The sequence below is a fragment of the Sinocyclocheilus rhinocerous genome, unplaced genomic scaffold, assembly GCF_001515625.1.
Source record: "Sinocyclocheilus rhinocerous isolate Xijiao unplaced genomic scaffold, SAMN03320098_v1.1 scaffold5273, whole genome shotgun sequence".
In the NCBI taxonomy this organism is placed as follows: Eukaryota; Metazoa; Chordata; class Actinopteri; order Cypriniformes; family Cyprinidae; genus Sinocyclocheilus; species Sinocyclocheilus rhinocerous.
Window position 1 is genome coordinate 34550 of NW_015629081.1, and position 26597 is coordinate 61146.

At 37.0% G+C, this 26597-nt stretch overlaps 1 protein-coding gene across 1 annotated transcript; it reads right to left on the minus strand.

The window, feature by feature from the left end:
• Positions 1-1081: 1081 nt before the first annotated feature.
• On the minus strand, positions 1082-26019 carry LOC107738798 (long-chain-fatty-acid--CoA ligase 3-like). Its single transcript, XM_016550651.1, has 17 exons — positions 25829-26019; positions 19123-19364; positions 18859-19009; positions 17526-17726; positions 15779-15956; positions 13490-13599; positions 13246-13384; positions 12344-12494; positions 10728-10851; positions 10474-10545; positions 10259-10398; positions 9977-10149; positions 8676-8750; positions 8340-8531; positions 3874-3988; positions 3631-3788; positions 1082-2624 (listed from the first exon to the last, which is right to left on the minus strand). Exons 3-17 carry the CDS (start codon positions 19006-19008, stop codon positions 2467-2469), a joined length of 2136 nt encoding a protein of 711 aa, XP_016406137.1. The 5' UTR covers position 19009; positions 19123-19364; positions 25829-26019; the 3' UTR covers positions 1082-2466.
• Positions 26020-26597: the final 578 nt, after the last annotated feature.

Sequence of the window (26597 nt, forward strand, 5' to 3'; positions counted from 1 at the left end):
CTTTATGAATTTCTGACATAAAATTCATATTTACAGAGCGGGTAACAAGGAGAGAGAATTAATCCACCAAACATCCTCTTTGTGTGTCTAGAATGCTCAATAGGCCTGTGTGTAGCCATTAAACATCAAGGACATCAAGAACGTAAAGTAGGATGCAGTTAAACACAGATGGCATTAATGGCGTAAGCATCTAACAGGCGGATTAATTTGGCTTAGCTGTTGCCAACGACGTGACTGACAGGTGAATAAACCAATCAGATTACAGTTCGGCTCAGAAAATGGGAAATAAGGTGGGGCTCTCTTTAGACTAACAGCTGATTGGCCAGATGTTTGTGGCTGGAACAAATGACATCACAGAATGTAAATGAAGCACAATCAAGGTGAGCAGTACAGCAGCAGCTCTCAGAGGGGAATGAGTCACTCCCTGAATTTGAAGACAGAAATAAATGATCAAAAGTATAAATTCCTGTGAACCACTTTTAATTTCCACTGTGTAAAAAAAGGCAATCAACATCCTCCATCGAGCACAGGAAAGGCAGACACATCTAGTTTAGGAACACCATATGCCTTCAGTTCCTTTTAGGACAAACAAAAATTATAATAAAGCAAAAACAAAGTACTTTCAGTAAAGAGCATGATGTTGTGACGGCAAAGCTGGAGTGTTTCTACAACCAAAGAGGAATCAAAACTGTCTAAAGGAATCAAGAACACATAAAAAAAAAAATTTCTGAACTTTTCATCTTGAAAATGTTAAGTGCTGAAAAATCAACATTTTTCACATAAATAATGAATGAATGTACAGATTAAGAAACATTTGCCCCGTTTTTGCAAATGTCACATTTATCAATGTCCGCAATACAATATGTTCTTATTCAATGCTTATTTGTTTGGTTTACATCTCCTGAATCATGCAAAGTCAAATGTGAATCATAATGCATTAGTTGTCGAATGATGTAAGTGATCAGCACAGTCAGAAGCAGAATAAATGTGTCTCTTCCGTTACATCGAAGAGGCTGGAGACATTCATGCTCTTGGGGCCGGACTGTGCATATCATTTGATGTATCTCAGAATACATAAGTCTATTGCACATTCAAATTCATACTTTTCCTCTCTGTTGAAGTCACTAATCGTTTCCTACAGTACAATGACAATATCACAATATAATAAAAAATGGCCATGTAAGAAACAAAAAGGTACCCGAACTACTCCACGCCAACAATTGGTTCCCTTGCAAAACATCCATGCAACATCACATGACATATTTAGAAGGAAAGAAGTTTAAAGGCTTTACAAATTCAAACAAAAAACAGAGTTCAAAGAAATATACGCTGTAAATATGGAGTCATACATCCCATGTGATTCTTAGGCAAACCCTGTAGACGTGAGTAATGGAACGTGGGAGAATGTTTCAGATGCAGACCGGACGCCAACTCACTGACATAGAAATGCACAAAATTTGGAGCATGTCTCTGAAATTGGATTATTGTTAAAGTTGCCCTGACAAAAAAAAACAACCTCTCTGTTGCATCAGTACAAGCTTTTTGTAGTATTAGAGCACGTCTCTGGCTTAAGACTGCTCTCCGTAACAGCTTTGGTCCAGAATTACAACTGCTTTTGTTACATTAGAACAGATATCTGGTTTAATACTGGTCTCTCTTGGTCTGGATTGTAAGGTTGGTCTTTCTGGTTTCTTTCTAGGTACACAGTCCTCAGTGTGCACTAGCACCAGAGACGCATCGTTCATTTCTCACGGGGCAACAGTAACAGCCTTTGGATACAGGTAAACAACAGAAGCCGAAGTTCAAAGTAACAAAATGTCAAGCAAAAACGCCAAAGTTCCAGAAAAAGTAACATTGTAACAGATACAGTTAGAGAAGCATTCCATACATATCCAAATCTTGCAGCTGTTTCAGACCAAAAAAAGTCTTTGAAAAAAAGAAAAAAAAAAAAATGTCTGAACGAAATTAACAAAGAAATAAGCAACAAAAAATACAGCCAAATTACAAAACGTTTCCCTGCATAGACTCTTGATGAGAATTCAGTGTGACCGCTTCGCAGTAGGGTGGAATCATCAAGCGCATCTGCCTGCAGAACAATGTGAGGGCAGGGTGAGGGGGCGTGTCTATCAAAAATAGCCAATGAGAGAGAAGCAAAAGGTCTGGGTGGGGTCCAAAAGTATGTTGTGTCGTGTGGCTTTCAGAAGTCGCTTTCGTATATCATCTGAGAAAAGTGTGTTATTTAGTACCTGCTGCAGCAGGTGGTGTTTGCTGTCGCTCCGTTCCCTCTCGTCAAACCATCACTGATCGCAAATTCAAGTGTGTCCCTGTTTTGATCGCAGAGCATCACAGGGAGCAGGAAGGCAGAGGATTGTGGGTTGTATTTTTGTATATAGGCATTGTGGTATATGGTGTGTCCTAAACCCCCCCTCCCTCCCTCCCCATCACATCACATCGCCTTGGCTTCATTCACTTGCCGCCGTACATTCTCTCGATATCGTCCTGATAGTGCGTTTTTAGTTCCTTGCGTTTGAGTTTGAAGGCGTCGGTAACCAGGCCTGTCTCGGGCGTCCAGGGTTCGGGGCTCAGGCAGATTTTCTTTGGGATCTCAAAGCGCTCCAGTTTACCTGTGAAACAGAACAGATTTTATTTAACATGGTGTTGGAAACTGTAGCTGCTAAGCTATAGCTATATATGTATACAGCAAGAAGCTTAAACCAATTAGGTAAAATGCTGTGCATGGTCTTTTGCCAAAGGTTTTGAGTGACATTTTAAGGGAATTAATTTTTATTGGAATTGGGTCAGTGAAATGAACTGCCTAAACAAGCAACATGCCAATTCATAAAAATGAGTTAGACTTCCCAACAATACCTGAGAAATAGAGGACAGTATTGAGTGGAAGTCTCTCATGCTCACCAAGACTGCATTTATGTGATTAAAAATACAGTGAAATATTATTACAAGTTAAAATAACTGTTTTCTGTTGTGATATATTTTAAAGTGTAATTTATTCCTGTGATGCAAAGCTGAATTTTCAGCATCAGTCTGCATCAGTGTCGCAAGATCCTTCAGAAATCATTCTAATATGCTGATTTGCTGCTCTGGAAATATTTGTTATTATTATCAATGTTGAAAACAGTTGTGCTGCCCAATATTTTTGTGTAAACAGTTGTTTTACATAATGTTTTTTGTGGAAACCTTGATACATTTTTCAGGATTTTTGATGAATAGGAAGTCCAAAATAACAGGATTTATTTAAAAAAATAAAAATAATATATATATATATATATTGCTGTCACCTTTGATCAATTCAATGCATTCTTACCAAATTAAAGTATTAATTTCTTTAAAAAATTATGGTTATTCTAAGATTTATATTGTAAGATGTATTATAAAAATCAACATATTGTCAGATTTTCAGATGGCAAGTTAACCTACAGCATGGTTACTTTTTACTTTTTAAGTAAAAAGATGCAAAACCATGATACAGTAAACATGTTTGGCAATGGCATTGCAATTCAAAAATCTTCCCGTCAATCCAATTCAGCATCCATACAAGCTGTGGCCAATTCAAATCAAATTCCAGCTCATAAAAAAAAAATGGAGACAAGTGTTTGCCCTCTGTTGACAGACCTGTTACAGCTGCGTCTGTGATGATATGTAGAACCTCTTTCTCCATCTCTGCATGGTTGCAGAGCTCTTCCAATGATCCTCTAATGCCCTTCTGCTCAGCAAGGGTGGTTAACTGCTTCTGATTGGGCACCACAAACCCAATCACATAAGACTCATCACTGTGTAAAGAGATGGAAACATTTATACATCTCAGCTAAAACGCTATACAGCATTTATGAATGCATGTTTCTTATGTGCACTCACCTGTTGGCATAAGCGCAGATGTTGTCAATGAGCGGGCAGTTTTTGAGCACAGCCTCCACTTTTCCCAAAGACACATATTCACCAGCTTGCAACTTCACCAGGTCCTTCTTACGATCTACAGTACACACACATGCCACAACCAGTTAGAGGAACCTACATAGAAATGACTATGATAAGACTTAAAGGGATAGTTCAACCAAAAAAGTGACCAAAATTCTGCCATCATTTACTCACCAACGAACAGTTCCAAACCTGTATGTAATAACTGACGGTAGCCATTGACTTCCATAGAATGGAAAAAAAAGTACTATGGAAGTCAATGGCTACCATCAACTTTTTAGTTACAGATATTCTTCAAAATATTTTCTTTTGTGTTCAACATAAGAAAGAAACTCATACAGGTTTGGAACAAGTGGAGTGGGAGTAAATGATTTTCACGATTTTCATTTTTGGGTGAAAATAGCTCTGATATTTTGTTCAAGTCTGTGTGTACGTGTATCTCCCCACACCGATAATCTTGAGGCAGCCATCATGGTGAAATTCTCCAATGTCTCCAGTGCAGAACCAGCGCTGGCCGTTTGCATCCACAAAGAAGTCCTCTCGGTTCTTCTGCTCGTTTTTATAGTAACCCATGGTGACATTGGGACCACCAATCAGAATCTCTCCTCGTGGGTTTGGTTTATCTGTGCTGAAATAACCACCTATGGCAAAAAAGAAAAACATATTTAAATGGACATTATTTTATAATATTTAAATTCTCATCATACTTTAATTATGATAAAGAAAAAACCAATAGCAGCCAATGAACAACATCATGAGTGTTGACAGTAAAAAAGCCAAACTCGCCTTCCTCCCAGTCCTTCAGCATGATCTCTGAACACACCAGAGGAGCTCCAACACGTCCAGTGCTGTAATCAGACACTAGACAAACATACACCGTATTAGCACACTTATGCAATTTAACACATTCATTTATTCAGAAGCATTAATTTAATGTCACCGGATTTGAAGGTGTGGTTTCTGTCATTTTCTTTCAATTCTAACTGTATTTTCCCCTCCCTTTTCTATTATTACTGCAGTAGTCACATGAATAGTCGGATCAACCCAGCATATTATCCCAGGTTTTATTCAAGACCTCTTACCACTAATTTAAAATATATTAATCCCAAGATTCCCATACCTGCTGACCCATAAATTCCCATTACTTTTCCCTAGTCTTTTGTGATTGCTGGATAAGGATTTTAAAAATTATTTCAAAAAGACTGCACTCAAAAAGCAATTTCTAGCCGATGAAATATTTCAGAGCAGAACATGATAATGACATTTATGTAATAATGTCTATGATGTCTCCTAATATCAGGTTTTCAATGTCCGTGACAACACTGTAACCTGCTTTTTATTTTAATACTAGAATACACACCCTTAATTTAAAGTGCTGACTCACCTTTTAATTCTAGAACTTCCTGCACATTACTAGTCAAGACTTTGATTTTAGTAACATACTCTTCTTTTAGTCCCATTATTCTTGTCATGAGTCCAGTGTTATTATATTTGTTTACTATTATAGTTTTTATTAATATCTTGAAGTGCCTTTTATTTTTATATTTTAATTTTCATTTAAGTTTTAGTAACTGTTATTTTGTCTTAATTAGATTTTCAATATTTCTGTTTAGCTTTTTTATTTCACTTTTAGTAATATTACTACTTAATTATGTTAGTTAGCTTTTCATTCATTCCTTTTCATTTTTTCAGCCTTATTTCAATTACTGCAAAGCTACATTTACAACAGCCATTACTCCAGTCTTCAGTGTCATTCTTGTTGAAAATGATTGTGCTGCTTAATATTTTGTTTTTCATTTTGTTCCAAAAATTAAACAAAACAAAAACACCTTTAAACACTGGTGTACATTACCATTAAGTCAGGGTCATGGATAAATTAACTTGGACCTGCTAATTTATTATTCAGACATAAAATGAAGCACTGCTAATAAAGCAATGAATGGAGATTCATGGAGATTAGCTATTTAACAACTAAAAATCCAAGGATAGACAGAATCGTTTGATTTTAGTTTTATTTTATAATAAAACCGCTGATTCTAGATTCACTCCTAACTGCCCGAGCCTAGCTCAGTGAATCTCATGCTTACACTCGCTAATGGTCCCGGCTCCACAGGTCTCGGTGAGGCCATAGCCCTGTCCCACAGGACAGCAGAAGCAGATGTTCATAAAACGCTGAGTAGCTGCAGATAAAGGAGCTCCGCCAGACCACAGCACACGCGTGTTACCGCCCAGCAACGAGCGAACCTTTCTGAACACAAGCCTGCAGAACAAGATACAATTAGACATTAGAATTATAACAGAGAAAACAGTACTGCTTCTAAACAGATGAAATCACTTGGCTAATATTATAAGCAGCATTCATTTTATACCTGTCACAGAGCGGCGTGCTGTATCCTTTGGAGATCTGCTCCATCTTGTAGTTGTATGCCAGAACAAAGAGAGTTTTCTGCACACTGCTCATCTCTTCAACTTCAGTCATCACATTCTTATAGATACGGTCCATAATCTCCTACACACAGAGAAATAATTAACATCTCTATTAACCTTAAGAGCTGTGTGTTTGTGTGAACTTGAGGTTTCTTACAGGGACGGCTGCCATCAGTGTTGGTCTGAGCACACTGGTGTCTCCTTTACTGCCCTTTTTGATTTTAGATGACTGTGGGGAAAGGACAAAATGTTTCAAAAAAAGCAAAAATGTTTCCTCAAGATGCAGGAATGTGTTATGATTGTCTACAGTTATGATGCAAATGCTTTGGCAATCTGAAGTATTCTGAGATTGTAAAAGAGCTTGCCATGGTGATGACAGCACAATAGCATGACTCATGTGTGCGTTTGTACCTGGTCAGCAAGAGTCTGAGGTGACGAATATCCAATCCGGCAGCCATGTGACACACACACCAGCTCAGCGCTGAGCTCCAGGACATGAGCAAGTGGCAGGTAGCCAATGTAGGTGTCATTCTCACTGCCACAATAAACAGAAAGAGTGTTAACAGAAAATCCTTTATAAACATATAAAACAAACATTTCAGACGATTTGGCAGGCCAGTGTTCAGTCACACAGACAAAGAAAACATTAAAATGTTGAGGATAGCACTAGCACAGCTTCAAAAAAAAGTCTTTCTAATGTCAAGTGTCACATTTTGGAACAATAAACAAGTCATTTTATTATAACTTACTTTTATAAATCATTAAGAACACTTACATGAAGTTTTCAGTAATACATTCCAGTATGAATAATTGTGGTTCAACATTGCATAAGATTTTAACGATTTAAATGAACAGTAGCAATCAAAAGTTTGGCAATGTTGATTTCGTTTTTAAAATAAGTTTGTTACCAAGGCTGCATTTATTTAAACAGTAAAAACTATAACATTCTGAAATATTATAACAATTTAAAATAACTTTTTTAATATATATTGTAAAGTCATTCTGATATACTGCTTTGCTGCTCAAGAAACGTATTATTATTATCATGTTGAAAACAGTTGCGCTACTTAATAGTTTGGTCATTTCTTTTAAAAAACAAACAGGTTTGCTTCCTAGGTAACTTAATTCTGATTACCAATTAATCATACTGCCGTGACCAGCTTTCTGCTTTAAAACCTGTATTAGTAGGACATGCTAGTTCATTATTCAGACATAAAATGAAGTACTGCCAATAGAACAATAGAGATTAATGGAGATTAGCTATTTAACAACTAAAAATCCATGGATAGACAGAAAAATGCTGGAAAATATAAAAACAGAGAGACAGGGCGATAGAGAGAAAGGTGAATGCAGACAGTAGCTAGGTTTCCACCCAAAGTTGCGAATTTAACTTATGCGCAAAATTGGAATATCGCATAAAACATTTGCGAATAAGCACCATTTCCATCCAACGAGTCAAAGAGAACAAAGTTGTCGCTTCATGATAAACTGGCACTAAATATCACTAAAAAAAGCAGGAGAAGCTACTGAATATAATAATTTTCATTTAGCCTATAATAACACAATAAATGCGGCCATTGCTTTCGGAGGTGGACGCCTGCAGTTTGTGAACGCAATCGTGTAAGACAGTTCTCGGATGCAATTATACAGAAATACTTTGAAGACAGACTTTGCTCAGGCATTTAAGAATGATCCTAACATTTCAGATGCAGTGCAATGTGATCGGACCGCTGGTTTGTCAGGTTATGTCGTCCCATATCGCAAAGTCACACGACTTTTTTGATGCGCATGGAGGAATTTTTTCGCAAAATGCGTTTCCATCTCCCATTATTCGCATTAACCCTTTTTCGCACAAGTAAAAAACCACCTCATGTGAGCGAACAATTTTTTTTGCGAATTAAGGGATTTTTTCCCGAAATTTGGTGTTTCCATCACCCGTTTCTGATGCGATACTTTAAAGTGCGCGTATCTCCCCACACCGATAATCTTGAGGCAGCCATCATGGTGAAATTCTCCAATGTCTCCAGTGCAGAACCAGCGCTGGCCGTTTGCATCCACAAAGAAGTCCTCTCGGTTCTTCTGCTCGTTTTTATAGTAACCCATGGTGACATTGGGACCACCAATCAGAATCTCTCCTCGTGGGTTTGGTTTATCTGTGCTGAAATAACCACCTATGGCAAAAAAGAAAAACATATTTAAATGGACATTATTTTATAATATTTAAATTCTCATCATACTTTAATTATGATAAAGAAAAACCAATAGCAGCCAATGAACATCAACATAAGTGTTGATAGTAAAAAAACTGAACTCGCCTTCCTCCCAGTCTTTCAGCATGATCTCTGAACACACCAGAGGAGCTCCAACACGTCCAGTGCTGTAATCAGACACTAGACAAACATACACCGTATTAGCACACTTATGCAATTTAACACATTCATTTATTCAGAAGCATTAATTTAATGTCACCGGATTTGAAGGTGTGGTTTCTGTCATTTTCTTTCAATTCTAACTGTATTTTCCCCTCCCTTTTCTATTATTACTGCAGTAGTCACATGAATAGTCGGATCAACCCAGCATATTATCCCAGGTTTTATTCAAGACCTCTTACCACTAATTTAAAATATATTAATCCCAAGATTCCCATACCTGCTGACCCATAAATTCCCATTACTTTTCCCTAGTCTTTTGTGATTGCTGGATAAGGATTTTAAAAATTATTTCAAAAAGACTGCACTCAAAAAGCAATTTCTAGCCGATGAAATATTTCAGAGCAGAACATGATAATGACATTTATGTAATAATGTCTATGATGTCTCCTAATATCAGGTTTTCAATGTCCGTGACAACACTGTAACCTGCTTTTTATTTTAATACTAGAATACACACCCTTAATTTAAAGTGCTGACTCACCTTTTAATTCTAGAACTTCCTGCACATTACTAGTCAAGACTTTGATTTTAGTAACATACTCTTCTTTTAGTCCCATTATTCTTGTCATGAGTCCAGTGTTATTATATTTGTTTACTATTATAGTTTTTATTAATATCTTGAAGTGCCTTTTATTTTTATATTTTAATTTTCATTTAAGTTTTAGTAACTGTTATTTTGTCTTAATTAGATTTTCAATATTTCTGTTTAGCTTTTTTATTTCACTTTTAGTAATATTACTACTTAATTATGTTAGTTAGCTTTTCATTCATTCCTTTTCATTTTTTCAGCCTTATTTCAATTACTGCAAAGCTACATTTACAACAGCCATTACTCCAGTCTTCAGTGTCATTCTTGTTGAAAATGATTGTGCTGCTTAATATTTTGTTTTTCATTTTGTTCCAAAAATTAAACAAAACAAAAACACCTTTAAACACTGGTGTACATTACCATTAAGTCAGGGTCATGGATAAATTAACTTGGACCTGCTAATTTATTATTCAGACATAAAATGAAGCACTGCTAATAAAGCAATGAATGGAGATTCATGGAGATTAGCTATTTAACAACTAAAAATCCAAGGATAGACAGAATCGTTTGATTTTAGTTTTATTTTATAATAAAACCGCTGATTCTAGATTCACTCCTAACTGCCCGAGCCTAGCTCAGTGAATCTCATGCTTACACTCGCTAATGGTCCCGGCTCCACAGGTCTCGGTGAGGCCATAGCCCTGTCCCACAGGACAGCAGAAGCAGATGTTCATAAAACGCTGAGTAGCTGCAGATAAAGGAGCTCCGCCAGACCACAGCACACGCGTGTTACCGCCCAGCAACGAGCGAACCTTTCTGAACACAAGCCTGCAGAACAAGATACAATTAGACATTAGAATTATAACAGAGAAAACAGTACTGCTTCTAAACAGATGAAATCACTTGGCTAATATTATAAGCAGCATTCATTTTATACCTGTCACAGAGCGGCGTGCTGTATCCTTTGGAGATCTGCTCCATCTTGTAGTTGTATGCCAGAACAAAGAGAGTTTTCTGCACACTGCTCATCTCTTCAACTTTAGTCATCACATTCTTATAGATACGGTCCATAATCTCCTACACACAGAGAAATAATTAACATCTCTATTAACCTTAAGAGCTGTGTGTTTGTGTGAACTTGAGGTTTCTTACAGGGACGGCTGCCATCAGTGTTGGTCTGAGCACACTGGTGTCTCCTTTACTGCCCTTTTTGATTTTAGATGACTGTGGGGAAAGGACAAAATGTTTCAAAAAAAGCAAAAATGTTTCCTCAAGATGCAGGAATGTGTTATGATTGTCTACAGTTATGATGCAAATGCTTTGGCAATCTGAAGTATTCTGAGATTGTAAAAGAGCTTGCCATGGTGATGACAGCACAATAGCATGACTCATGTGTGCGTTTGTACCTGGTCAGCAAGAGTCTGAGGTGACGAATATCCAATCCGGCAGCCATGTGACACACACACCAGCTCAGCGCTGAGCTCCAGGACATGAGCAAGTGGCAGGTAGCCAATGTAGGTGTCATTCTCACTGCCACAATAAACAGAAAGAGTGTTAACAGAAAATCCTTTATAAACATATAAAACAAACATTTCAGACGATTTGGCAGGCCAGTGTTCAGTCACACAGACAAAGAAAACATTAAAATGTTGAGGATAGCACTAGCACAGCTTCAAAAAAAAGTCTTTCTAATGTCAAGTGTCACATTTTGGAACAATAAACAAGTCATTTTATTATAACTTACTTTTATAAATCATTAAGAACACTTACATGAAGTTTTCAGTAATACATTCCAGTATGAATAATTGTGGTTCAACATTGCATAAGATTTTAACGATTTAAATGAACAGTAGCAATCAAAAGTTTGGCAATGTTGATTTCGTTTTTAAAATAAGTTTGTTACCAAGGCTGCATTTATTTAAACAGTAAAAACTATAACATTCTGAAATATTATAACAATTTAAAATAACTTTTTTAATATATATTGTAAAGTCATTCTGATATACTGCTTTGCTGCTCAAGAAACGTATTATTATTATCATGTTGAAAACAGTTGCGCTACTTAATAGTTTGGTCATTTCTTTTAAAAAACAAACAGGTTTGCTTCCTAGGTAACTTAATTCTGATTACCAATTAATCATACTGCCGTGACCAGCTTTCTGCTTTAAAACCTGTATTAGTAGGACATGCTAGTTCATTATTCAGACATAAAATGAAGTACTGCCAATAGAACAATAGAGATTAATGGAGATTAGCTATTTAACAACTAAAAATCCATGGATAGACAGAAAAATGCTGGAAAATATAAAAACAGAGAGACAGGGCGATAGAGAGAAAGGTGAATGCAGACAGTAGCTAGGTTTCCACCCAAAGTTGCGAATTTAACTTATGCGCAAAATTGGAATATCGCATAAAACATTTGCGAATAAGCACCATTTCCATCCAACGAGTCAAAGAGAACAAAGTTGTCGCTTCATGATAAACTGGCACTAAATATCACTAAAAAAAGCAGGAGAAGCTACTGAATATAATAATTTTCATTTAGCCTATAATAACACAATAAATGCGGCCATTGCTTTCGGAGGTGGACGCCTGCAGTTTGTGAACGCAATCGTGTAAGACAGTTCTCGGATGCAATTATACAGAAATACTTTGAAGACAGACTTTGCTCAGGCATTTAAGAATGATCCTAACATTTCAGATGCAGTGCAACGTGATCGGACCGCTGGTTTGTCAGGTTATGTCGTCCCATATCGCAAAGTCACACGACTTTTTTGATGCGCATGGAGGAATTTTTTCGCAAAATGCGTTTCCATCTCCCATTATTCGCATTAACCCTTTTTCGCACAAGTAAAAAACCACCTCATGTGAGCGAACAATTTTTTTTGCGAATTAAGGGATTTTTCCCCGAAATTTGGTGTTTCCATCACCCGTTTCTGATGCGATGCTTTAAAGTGCGCAAAAAAAAAACAGGGTGATGGAAACAGCTGGTGAGACATGAGCGTGTGTCAGAGAAACTCACTTCAGGTTAGGAATGCGTTCAGCCATGCCGGTGATGCCAGCGATGATGTTGCTATGGGAGATCATGACTCCTTTAGGAATGCCTGTAGAGCCGCTGGTGTACATGATCACTGCGATATCAGACGGGACAGGCTGCCTGCGGGACATTATTACTGCACACAGAGAAACATACATTCACATCGCTTCATTAGAGGCAGGCGGCCATGTTGTTGTGGCATTCCAGACAGAAGTGCTCTAAAATAACTACTTTGAAGGAGGAAAAACAAACTTTTTTATTGGAAACTTGCAGCCAAGATTTTTTGCACTGCACAAACCCTCTCAGTCCAAAACAAAAGTCATAAATCTGCCCAAGCTAATGTTAAACCACTGGCACCCGTAAATGTGCTCTGATTTGAAATCTCTGTTTCATATGTGTGAGCGTTAGACAGGCAACACATAAAAAAAACAAAGGTCTAATGCCCCAGTGCAATGTCTAAACCTTTTATCTCAGTCTTTTTGAACAGAGAAAACCCGCTCTAATAATGATAACATCTCCCTGTCATATCTCCAGAGGGCTTTTCTAAACACTTGCTCTTATCTGACACAAAGGCTGAGCGTGTGGGCTCTCAACACTGGGCCGCATGCCCTCAAAAGTCTTCTTTTCATCTGACAGGAAGATCCTGCTGTCTTTCTTCCCTCAACAATCTATGTTTACAGCTCTTTCTGTCCTTATTGTGTTAGTACACAACAAAAGATGTTCGTCAGCAAGCAAGAGCCTACTGTTCTTGGGAACCCAAGGCTATGGTTGGACTGTTTAGTATATACTATATACTAAAAGTAGTATGTGAAACCATATGCATCATGCAGATATAATAGTATGCATATAAACATTTCAAACAAAGCCGTATGCTACTTGAGACTTACTATTTTCAGGTTTGGACCCTAGTTCCTGCACAGCAGCCATGTTGTGGACCATGATACCTCTGGGGAGATCAGGCCAACTGGTGGGCTTCTTATCAACCACTATAATGTGCTTCAGTCTGGGGACATCCATCAGAATGGCCTGAGAGAGAGTGTGATTGAGAGCATGAGTGACAGCAGCTCTTGATAGCTGATGAGTTCACTGGTGTGTCGTGTGTCTGATATATGGCCTGTGCCGTGTTTTCACCTTGAGGCGGCTCTGCAGCAGGTCTTTGCTGGTGATGATGTGTGTGACCTCAGTCTCATTTAGACCATGAGCTATAGCTGCTCCTCCCAGTGTAGAGTACAGAGTCACCACTGAGGCCAAGAGAAAGAAAAGCATTTCGATTTTGAGTTAGAACTGTGCCTTTAAATATAAAAGAGTGAGAGAGAGAGAGAGAGAGAGAGAGAGGCAGAGACTACACACAAATCATTTCACACTTCTGCCAAAACGTATACTTCACTAATGAAGGTTAAGTTTGAATATGCAGTAAGAGAGTATTCATATAATAAATAACAGTATAATAATAATAACAATAATTTTTATACATATTTTTATCCTATTATTTACATGTAAAAAATTAGATCAATACAGATTTATATGACTATTTCAATTAAATTGTACTATAAAATATAAGCTAAATATTATTTAATAGCAATCATTGTTATTATAAATATTTTTAATTATTTAAATAAAAACAATTAAATAAAAAATAACCATCTCAATTAAATAGTACTGTAAAATAAAATTTATAATAACATTTATATTTTAATAATAGTATTATATATATTTATTAATAGTACTTAATAATAATAAAATCTGTATATGTAAGAGAGTATTCATTCAATATAATAATAATAATATATTATTATTTTATTTTGATACTATTTACATGTTAAAACCTAAACAAATTGTACTGTTAAATAAAAAGCTGAGTATTTAATAACAACAGCAATTAATAAATTATATAATAACATTATATATGATAATAATAATAATAATACATTATTATTATTTCAATTAAAAAAAACATCAATAAATATATTGCTATTTCATTAAAACTGTACTGTAAAATAAAAATTAGAGTATTTAATAATAATAATAATAAAGTCTGAATATGTATAGTAAGAGAGTATTCATAATATGACTATACAACAATATTAATAATTTATTATAAATATTTGTATTTTATTATTATCTAAAATTTACAAATTAAAATAAAAAAGAAACCAATAAAGAAATATATTGCAATTTCGATAAAATTGTACTATAAAATAAAAGGCCAAGTATTTGATAATAACAGTAATAATCATTTTATTTTTAGTAACAGTAACATTACTGTTGACCCTCTAAAACTACTCTAAAAAAATAAAAAAAAAGCATGCACAGATAGACAAAAAAAAAAAAAAAAACTATCCAGATACCTTTGCACTAATTCAAATCTTGCATACTTATAGGGCCAGATTTACTAAACAGGGCAAATTAGCGTTAGAGTGCAATTTCATAAAAGTGCTGATGGGAGGAGAAAATTCTGAGGGTGATTTACTGACAATGCGCACATTAAAGATCACAGACGCAACATCTCATTTCCATAATGACCAGCGCAATCTACCAAGAGCAGCGCAAATTACCGTCTACTATAAGACATGCTTTTTTGGGCGTTAAATAATGCCGCAAATACCAGTGAATTGATGAGCGCAAATCTTAATGTGAATTGATGAGCGTAAATCGGATTCATTTACATACTCTCCTCCCGTAAATTTACCGATCAAAAGGGAAACTTACAAATGCATTTTCACTAAGGTGAGTCACAAAAATAACTGTCCACGCCTTTTCAGCGCTAAAGGCCCGTTCAAACCAAGCACGATAACTATAAAGATAACGATAAAGATATAGTTCAAAAAATCTTTCTCAATATTAAAGAATAGCAGAGTCCACACTACAACTATAACGATAAAGGCACAGAGAAACGATATCGTTGGAATCACTTCCAGAACGATTTTTTCCAGCTGATGAACGATACAAACATTGACAGCCAATCAGAATCTATCCTGCTATAACGAGCTCGAGAATTTAAAGCGGCAGACGCACGTGCGCTTAGAATAAACAGACGATATTGTTCGCTGGTGTGGACGCTAATATCGTTATCTTTATAGTTATCGTTCTTGGTGTGAACGGGGCTTAATTCTTCACTGCACGTCTTTAGTAAATACTGACAGTAGTTTTTTAACGCCAAATGAGGGTTTGCGCTGGCGCAAGCTGATAGTAAATCTGGCCCATAGTATAGTATAGCTAACATTTGAAATGTGATGAAACCAATTTCCTGCAGCATGCATGTGTGTGTGCTTGAACGGTGAAAAACAGTTCTGATTTCAGTGTGATGCTGTCTTTCATCTAGTACTACAGCAGTGCTGCTATTTTTGGCCTGATATTCTCTCCTAGTCAGCATAAAGCAGCAGACAGTACTCTGTGTGTGTGTGTGATTTAATTGCTCACAGGGGAAGTTGTACATGAAGCATGCCTGCGCCGCTATGATCCATTCTGCACGAGTCTCGCAGAAAACGGCGATGTTACAAAGAGGCTTCTGACCCAGTGCAGCCAGCCCGCTTCCAAACCTCTGAGACAGATGGAAAGTGTCTTCATACGACAACCAGTTATAATCTCCCAAAATCACCTAGAGAGAAAGACAGAGGAGTCAGAGTTGCATTGTCTTAAAATTCCCAGCAGCTTTCACAGCGGCATGTGACTTCTTTTCGGTTTCATGTAAACAGTTCTGGACAACAACAGGCCAGAGATAAAAACAGTTTACAGAGAGAGACGGCCACTGAACTTCTTCCTCTGGAGTTCAAGAGAATTTGTGAGCGAGTTCTCTTGGGATCCGGTCCCTTAACCATAGAAAGACTCTACATATACTTGAATATTGTGTAAGTATGTGTTTATTGTGTTTTCCAAGGGTATAAAAAAGGTCTTTGTTTGTACACACAAAAGCCTACATCTGTTTTTAGGCTTACACTACTTTTCAAAGGTCTAATTTAAAAAAAATTAAAACATAAATAAATGAATACTTTTATTCATTAAGGATGCATTAAATTGGTCAAAAGTGACAGTAAATACACTTATAATAATAAAAAAAATTATAATTATAAATAATAATGATTTCACATAAACGCTGTTCTTTCAAACTTTCTATTTTTTTCTAGAATCCTGAAAAAAAATTATCACAATTTCTTTCCACAAAAAATAAGCAGCACAACCATTTCCAACATTGATAATAATAAATGTTTCTTGAGCAGCAAATCAGCATATTAGAATGATTTCCAAAGAATTATGTGACATTGAAGACTGAAGTAATGATGCTGAAAATTCAGCTTTGCATCACAGGAATAAATTATATATTTTAAAATATATTCAAATAGAAAAGTTACTTTAAATTGTCATATTTCTCATTATTATTGATCAAATAAAAGCAGCCTTGGTGAGCAAAAAAAAAGTAAAAATGAAACAAAATAAATTAATTAATTAAAATGCATTTAGGACGTGTTTTGAACTCTTGGATTTTAGAAATGCAAAAATTAACGTCTTATGTGTCTCATCAAAAATGCCATGACATACATGAGCAAATGCAAATGGTTTAATTTTCTGTCCTCTGTTTCCAAAATGACAGCTTGCTATTTTGTCATTTAAGAAGAAAGTCTCTTGACATTGTGCTGATGGTTACATCATAATATGACAACTAATGTGGATATACTGCAATTTGAATATGCTGATTAGATCTGCAGACTGGATTCAATTAACAGAATCACGTGCAGTGTGAACAAAGTTCCAAAGCCCTTGAGAGTCGATGTGTGTGTTAGGGTTGTGTCGGTGAGGAAATTTTCCCACCGGTTAATCGGCGTGTGACAACACCGGTAATACCGGTATCACCGCGGGGGCGGGGCGTTCCCTCTTTTCCTCGCTTTCCTTCGGTTTTAAATAGCTTAAAAGCGCCGTGCACATTTTACTTTCACTTTTGAATTAACAGCAATTCAGCGTCAATTGCTTGAATGCAACAACAAAATACTACATCAAACTCACTTTAGCCTATATATAAAACAGAGAACTTTTATTAACAAAACAAATAAAAATACACCATGCTATAGGGCAGGCTATGCCTAATATTTATATTATTATTATATAAAGTTTAATAGGTATACAAACTGGAAATAAGTAAACATGTATAATATATAACCAAATTGTGTCTCACCTTCTTAAAGACCTTGCCGTTAGGCTGTATCTCATCTTCCTCGCTCAGCACCTCTCTAGTGCCGAGGCAGTCTCTTTGAGGGAAGTGTACTACAGCGTATTCAAACACTTTATCCAAAGTATCCACACCCTCATGCAGCAGGGACACCAGCTTCAGCTGGTTGCTCACGGCCCTGTACGGCCCTGCCGGATTCCTGCTGACCTGACAGGACAGGAGATCAGAATGAGGTCACGGGGAAAGATCTGGACATGGATGACAAGCACAGGGTGACAAAATGTGCCAGGGAACACTATTGCAAGAAAGTGCAAACCCACTTGTGGCTTGATTCATCATATTTGTAACCAGCAATTTCATTAAGTGACGTTGATCAGTAATAAAAAGCGACTCAAATCCCTCCATTAATCTAAGATAAACTGCGATAATCTCAGTTGAATTATTATCTCTTACATGTATTATGTGTTGAGGTACACTACTATTCAAAAGTTTGGGCTCAGTACGTTTTTTTTTCTCCAATTAAAATATGACTTCTATATTTAGCAATGGTGCATTAAATTGAAAAGTTTCAGTAAGGACATTTATGTTACAAAACATTTTGTACCTCAAACAAACTGTTCTTTTGAATTTTATATTTTTTTAAAGATTCCTGAAAACATGTATCATGATTTCCACAAAAACCATTAAGCAGCACAACTGGTTTCAGCATTGTTAATAATAATAAATGTTTCTTGAGAAGCAAATCAGCATATTAGAATGATTTCTGAAGGATCATGTGACACTGTAGACAGGATTAATGATGCTGAACATTCAGCTTTGCATCACAGGAATTAATTACACCTTTAAAACATATTACAATAGAAAACAGTTACTTATAATTTAGTGCTGTCAAACAATTAATCGCGATTAATCACATCCAAAATAAAAGTTTTTGTTTACATAATATATGTGTACATTTATTATGTATATATAAATACACACAAACAATAGATATTTTGAAAATATTTAGGCTACATGTATATATTTACATTCATATAATTTATTACCATTTATAAACATAACACATTTTTCTTAGATATTTACATGCATGCGTGTATTCATATGTACATAATAAATATAACACAGTACACACATATTATGTAAACAAAAACTTTTATTTTTGGATGCGATTAATCGTGATTAATCGTTTGACAGCACTATTTGAATTGTAATAATATTCAATATTTCTTTATTTTTGATCCAATAAATGCAGTCTTGCTGAGGATAAGAGACTTATTTAAAAAACGGCATGCCCAGTTTTTGAATGAATCTGCTGAATGAATACCACTGTTGTACTCACTGAGCGTGCTTTGACTCGTTTAGCATGGGCCTGGCTCCTGCTGGCTCCGGAGAGCAGGTACCAGGGCAGGAACGTGATGACGGAATAAACCCAGACGACTGATCGAAAGACCTGCAGCAGGAGAGGAGACATGTCCTCCTTCAACTTCATCCTGAGAGGAACGAGAGAGCAGAGGATGAGAAGACGACAAAAAGATAAAAAGTTAGTGATTTACTGCCTTCAACACCACACGAGCTTTAGCTGTGATTTTTGTCCTTCACTCACTTTGTGTTGTTCTTTACTTTCCTCCTAGTATGCGATAGTATTCCTCTTCTTCTGGAGGTCTTACTGAGTTCTTCTGTGTTCTTGAAGTGCTTTAAGTTATAGATGGTACTTGTTGGCCTTTCTACTGCCTACTGTCAAACCTGCTGGCTAAGTGGGCAACTTCCTGTTCCATTTCCTTTTCCCACTCCAGCTTCCTGCTCTGACAGGGTGCAAAGCCTCCTGGGAATAAGGATGAGCTTTCCCTGTGGAGAAATATAACAAGCAACGGGTCTTTTGTCAATGTCATGCTTTTTAATATCATGACTCAATTTGTTCAACTGTAGAGTTGTTCAACTTTAGTCCTAGAGCAACACCAGTCCACTCTTTATCAGCCCTGGTTCCGGAAGTATTTTTACGATAGGTATATGTATATATGAAGAGTTCATTTGCAAAAACCGATAAACGCCACTTAAAAAAAAAGCTGTATTGCGTGTAATCACATTCATACAGTTTATGATCACAACAACAACAACATTTGTCATCTACATTGTCATCTGAGGAGATTACAAAGATTAAAAAAAAGTGTTTTTTAAAACTATAACAGTTATCTGCTTTTGCCAAAAAACGACTGTTGGAGTTATCTGCTTTTGCTATAAAACAAACTTTTAATATGTAAAAAAAACATACTTTCAATGAACTTTAATTTAGTAAATTACCTGTATTTGTTTAAGTTATTATTACTTAACCAAAACAAACCAACTGCAGTTTGATTGATATTACTTGGAATGCGCAATAAAAAAAACGTGATTTCTGAAAAAAAATTTAAATGGAGTTATCTAGGGCTGCACGATAAATCGCATGCGATATTTAACGCGCATCTTATCAGTAAAGCTGGTTCTGTAATCAGCGGTAAATCTCCATCACCTGCGGGACGAGCACGCAGGTGATGGAGATTTACCGCTGATTACAGAACCAGCTTTACTGATAAGATGCGCGTTAAATATCGCATGCGATTTATCGTGCAGCCCTAGAGTTATCGGTTTTTGCAAATGAACTCTTCATATATTTAGGTAGATTCAAAGCATAGGAAGACTGACTATATTACGCCATTCACAGTGCATCATGAGAGTGAGCAAGCGCTAAAGAGTTATTTTGGTGTGATTTGCTCTTTTCAGTTCCCTCATTGGCGGAATTCCTTTGCAGAATCATGGGTAATGCAGTTTTTTTACCAGTAATTTGTTGTTGTTGAAATAATGCAGGCTGGTAGGTTTATGAACTGATGCTATCTGGACTCAAACTTAGGCTACTCGTATTAGCATGTGTGTTAACCACTATGTCACGGCTCTGACAGGATCATTGTGCGGCTGGCAGACTGTGAACGCCTTGAGCTCAGACGACAAACAAGACAGGCTTTGTCGCTCTGGAAGGATGAAGCTCACACTAAAACAGTGTTCTGTTTGAGAGGAGGATGTGTTTATGAACGCATGTGTGTGCTGAGGGGAAGAGATGGGGGGTGGACGAGCATATCCAGAACATGAAATACAAACCGAGATATTTGGCCAATTTCGTAAATCCCAAAATAAAGATTGACATGATAAACCCGCGGCCTATATGATAGAATAAGCAGTGTTGAACTTAAAAATTACATTCGAAATAGGTCAATAATTCCCAAGCGCAAAAAAACCCTAAAACCCTCCGTGAAGAGATCAACACAACACTCTTGTACAACAGAAAACAATGACGGAAAAAGCCCATTTTCCCATTTTCTTGCTGGGAAAAATACAAGCTGCGGACTTCTTTTTTTGGGTTTGATACTTCAGAGCAAGGTCAAAAAGACAACCCAGGATAGAGACATTCTCAAATATCATCTACCCAGCAGAAATGTGTTCTCTCCTTGGAGCTTTACTCGTGGACTCCATCACAACAGAGGTTCGGAGGTCGGTCAGGAGTTGTGGTCACTATATGCATATCTAGAGAGCAGGGTGGCATATAAAATGCCAATATATGATATTGATATGTAATACAATTTAATGATAACAAATGAGACTCTGAAATGATTACACAAATATTTTACAGAACATTTACTCAAGATTCACCAAAGACGTATTTGAAAAATGTACACAAAATATATTTTGAAGAATGTTGGGAACCTACATTGGAGCCCACTGACTTCCATTGTACGGACAAAAACAAAAAGCACTGAGATGTTTCTCAAATTGTCTTTTTATGTTCTACAGAAGAAAAGTCATGAGTAAATTATTTTTGGGCGAACTATCTCTGTAAGACCCTTACTGAAATTCTAATATTGCGACATGAACTCTTCAAAATAGACTTCTTGAACTACTTGTGGATAGTGGATTGCAAGCAGAATGCTGCTGTGATAAACATCATATGGTAAAGTCGTTGCTCTCAAGCCGTGTGAGAGGGTTGAGTATGGAGCAGCAATAACAGATAGCACATTCCCTGACTCCCAAGAAATCCCAGACTTACGCGCCTGGAGACCAGTAGCACATGGACGTTAAAACCTTTTCCATTCTAAGGAATGTCACAGACTGGAGATACGTGTATTATGTAGACATAAAGCGTTCACAACTCTCTCTCTAGTCCACACAGACCGTTTATAGAAACTAAGCTGCAAAAACTAGGTCGTTCAGAAATCAGTTGTGTCATAACCATTAGCACATTAACATATGAGGAGTTTGACCACTAAAGACCTATTCGTTAATTAACAAATATTCTGATGGACAAGTTAATAGTGTCAAATATGCAGAATGAGGGTAGTCAATCAATTTTGGAACAGTAGTGTTATGAAATTACAAAATTATGATTTCAGTTATAGCCCATAAAATTTAAACACAACATCCTCACTATGACTTGTCAGACAATAGTTACATTTATTTATTTATTTATTCACTTTTTAACGCCCTGCCAGCATCAAGGCTATTTTCATGGCGATCTCAGAATAAATTATACAAGGTATACAATTAACAAAAAGTTATTAAAGACGAAAATTCTAAAATACATTCAGGTGATCCATTTTTAAATAAGTCAATAGTTAAATATATTGGGGGTAAAACATATCTATCAATTCACAAAAACAATATTTCTAAACAAAACCCTTACTAGATGGAAAGGAGGAAGTGACTGAAGAAGGTGTCCTGAACTTTAAAAATAGCAAATGGGTGTCTATTAACTTAAAGCCTCTAGCCGTCTAGTTGTTTATTATTCTAATTGCTTGCTATACTGGGAGGGATTTCATTTTGTCAGGTTGTGACTTGCCGCACCAGACACATCTGGTGTAGACAGCGTAACTCAAAAAAAAGTGTGGAAAATGGCCAATTCAGAGGTGAAACGTACAATATGGCCTCTTTTTAAAAATACAGAGGTCCCAAAAATGATTTGAACTGTGGACACTAAACCCAAAGAAAAATAACAGTAAACATTTACCAACCATGACCCCTTATACATGTGTAGAAATTCTAAACTGTATTTTTGTGCATCAACATTTTTAGCTTAATGCCACATTTACAATTCAAAAATGTTGGATGGGCATAACCAGGTGCGCCAAACCACTTCTACCATTGAAATATGATTAACAAATGTGTAATCATCCTCTGTACATTCATGGTTTCAATCCATATCTATTAACAACGCCCAATACTGGTAACACATGCATCTGAATGAAGCACAAGAGTTAGTTATTAGATGGTCATCTGAGAAGCGGTCAGTGTAGTGAAGATCTTCAGCTAAACTCAGGTATCAAATATCATCTCCCCTGAGCAACCTGATCCAAAATCACCTGCACTGCCACAACAACACAGAACTGAAAGAAAGAGTGTGTGTTGCTCAAGGGCACAATGCTGACAGATCACCTGTATTAAAGGGGTCATATGATGCTTTTTTAAAGATCATTATTTTGTGTATTTGGTGTAACAGAATATGTTGACATGCTTTAATGTTCAAAAAACACATTCTTTTTCTGACCCCTTTAATATCTGTAACATTAATGCTTTAATGCTAACTAGGCATGCTTGCTTTATTAATATTCATGATTGAACGGGCGAAAAAAAATCCCACTGACTTACACTGAAGGACCGAGAAAAATCAACCAGTCAGAACACGCTAGAAACTGCATAGCAGAGTGCAAATAACCTCTCTGAACACCTTAGCAAGCAAACAGCAACACCCTGGTGACCACTCAACACCCTAGCATTGTTATGTCGAGTTTTGCATGGGCAAGAACCAACATGGTTTGTGTGTGAATACCTGAGTACACTAAAGGACAAATGTCACAGATCTTTAACATAGAGAGGAGGAACCGGTAAAGGGGTTTGGGTTGAGTAACCACTAACAACAGAGGCTTAAACTGAAAACAAAACGATTTTGGAAAGTGTTCTCTTCCCTTTTCCTCTTGTGATCAAACTCCCCCGCACAAAAACACAGACAGCGGTTGCAGAAGTGAAGGAACAGGCTTCCAGACACACCTACCAGGATTCTAATCAGAGCCCCATCATTCACTACCCATAATACCTATTATACAGGCTTGCCACGATAGACGGTGCTGACGGTGATACCGGTGTTAAGCCGCAACACCGGTTACGTCACTTGCCCACCGCGTAGGCTAATTCGAATTATTATATAATAAGAATAATTCGATTATTTAAAAGCGAAGGAAAGCGAGGAAAAGAGGGAAAATTCAAACGAACTAAAAACTAACAATTGCTTTACTCCTAATTGCCGCTATTTGAAAGTGAAAGTAAATTGTGCACGCCACTTTTACAAGCTATTTAAAAGCGAAGGAAAGCGAGGAAAAGAGGGAAAGCCCCCGCGGTGATACCGGTATTACCGGTGTTGTCACACGTCGATTAACCGGTGGGAAGATTTCCTCACCGTCACAACCCTATACACCACTAAATGAGGCTGGGTGTGATCAGACCTGTTCGGCTGGTCCATCACCTCATGCTCAGGGTGTGAGAATAGAAGACATTAATCATACACTCCTGTAGTTGGACAATCGTGAGGAATCCAGCCAATAGGGAAGGATAAAATCAGTTCACTCAAGAACTGCTGAACACTTGATATACTACAGAATTTTGTCACAATCTATGGTGCATTTTAAGCGTGGAAATCACGTTTCCAGTGGCGGTACAGTATAAACCATCACCGTGCACTCTATGAACCAGAATAAAATCTTTGTAATCATGTTTGGTGCATCTGTCCTTGCTTGTAATGTGTTTTTGAAATAAATGTCATTAAATATGCCTCACAGCACTGTTCGCTCTGTAAAAGATGGATCATCTTGCATTCGACTATTTATATCGTTAAAGGGATAGTTTACCCAAAATTGAAACCCTCGTCGCTACAAACCTTTAAGACATTTTTAAATTCTTATATTTTCTCTATAACCAGAAATTTATAAAGGCATTGTAAAACAAATCTATAAAAACAAGCCTTTATCAGATGCGATGTGTGCCATGTATGTGTGTCCATCATCATTTAGATAAGAAAGCCTAAATTAAATCAGTTTATCAAGGCAACTGTATCTCTTCCCAAGACTTGTATTAAACTGCTCGCTTCATATGGATTTGCTTTACGGTGCTTCTTTTAAAAATATCTTAATTAACCAAAGTCTTGTGAGTTCAAAACAACATGAGGATCAGTAAATGACAGAAAATTCATATTTGTGGATGAACCATTTCTTTAACGGAATGATTCACCCAAAAATGCTGTCATCATTCACTCTTTCACATAATTCATAAGCATTTCATTGTGTTCTTGGGTAGTCATTATCCATTTAAATTGTGGCAATATCGTGGATTGTGAGCCATTATTAAGCACCAGTGTGTTCTGGACTTGATTAGAATATCAAGACACAGAAGAACACAGTTAAACATGTTTACACTGAGTAAAATAAAGATTTCACGTACCTACAAGAATATATGGAGGCTACTCTTGAAGAAATATCAATGATTGGTGTGTTTATGACGGATATGCATATGATGTGGATGAAAAATGTCAAATGTATGTTTTAATCTAGTGCTCCTATTAACGTAAATACATAAGTCTAGCACACTAAAGCCTTATTATAGAAAACCTTCTCATTATTTAAACAAGTTCAAGTCAAGTCAAACACTGCATTTGCAGATACTTATTCTTAGTGCTGGCCTTCAACTGACAGCACATAATCCACCAGGATTATTTGAAAGCATGTCAACCCACTATCTTCCCAATCACCCACAACAAACTGCAGTCCCATGCCACCAGCACACTCATCTGTGACCTGGTTTAGGCAACACATCTTCTTCATGACAAAATATGCTCGTCTGCCTTTAAATCACACAGACAATCTAAACTGATGGGGTGTGAAATGTGTAAAATGTCATGCTTGTTGTAGTGAGATCGTGTTTGTGTGAAAAAGACGTGTTTAGAGTGCATGCAGGTGTATGATCATGGCTTGAAAGCACAAAATAATTTATGTGTGTGTGTGTGTGTGTGTGTGTGTGTCATTGCAGGCTGGGAACAGAAGAGGCCTCAGAGATGATCAGTATCGAAAGAAGAATGCGATGCCATCCATATCCTACATTCCTCCGGTTGAGAGGTGTCAGAGCATGCAAGCCCTCTTCACACCAGAGTAATAACACGCACGATGCTTTACTCTATGCATGCGAGTCATTAATATGTAAATCAACGTTGCACCACACGAGCCGTACAGACCATAAACACTCACCTTATTCTGCCAAGCTGACGCCGCTGATTCAGTTAGACTCGCAACATCTCATTTAAAATGGTCAAAATGTATTACAGAAGAGCTAGACGCGGCAAATACAGAGCGATGATAGTTATTTTTTCTGGGTCGGTGTATATTGCGGTCGCTGACTCGCGCCGGCCGTCGCTCTCAGCCCGGAAGTGATGGAAGCGTTGTCATGGCGGTTTCTCCGCGCTCCCATTGGCTGACGCCGGGTGGCGCGTGTTGGCGGCTGGCGTGACATCACGCTCGGGTTACCAGCGGTCATGGTCGATTTGATTGATTTATTAGTGAAATTGCATTGGTATTTGTTTTATGTATTTGTATTTTGAGGCCCATCGAGTCTTTGTGAAGTGAATTTTAGCGGTAAAGGGAAATGGTGATGTGTAAGAGTGGATAGTGCCATTGATTCTTTTGTAGCTCCACACTCCAGTCCAGTTGGTGGCGGTAAATGCACCAGAAGTTGGTTTGCCATCCGCCATAAAACGTTATTAGAAGAAGAAGAAGAAGATTCTTTTGTTGAGTCGATGAGAGCAGTGCTGTAGCGCCCCGATCAGCTGGCAGGCAGCTAGTGAGGAGAAGTTCGAGTCATTTCCGCGAATCGATTCTTTCACACAGTTCGTTTCAAAGAACTGGTTCAAAAAAGCGATTCAGTTATTCATTACGTCACCACGTCACCTGACATCCCAGCGTGGCATGCTCTAAAAAGTTATAATAAAATCAACTTATATATTATGGATGAGTAATATAT

Excerpts from the sequence above, each read along its gene's own strand:
- LOC107738798 (XM_016550651.1), bottom strand. The coding sequence starts at position 19,008 with ATGAAGTTGAAGGAGGACATGTCTCCTCTCCTGCTGCAGGTCTTTCGA. Across the intron at positions 17,727-18,858 it reads AACGAGTCAAAGCACGCTCA|GTCAGCAGGAATCCGGCAGG; the intron begins GTGAGTACAACA and ends CTGTCCTGTCAG. Across the intron at positions 10,852-12,343 it reads GAACGCATTCCTAACCTGAA|TGAGAATGACACCTACATTG; the intron begins GTGAGTTTCTCT and ends TTATTGTGGCAG.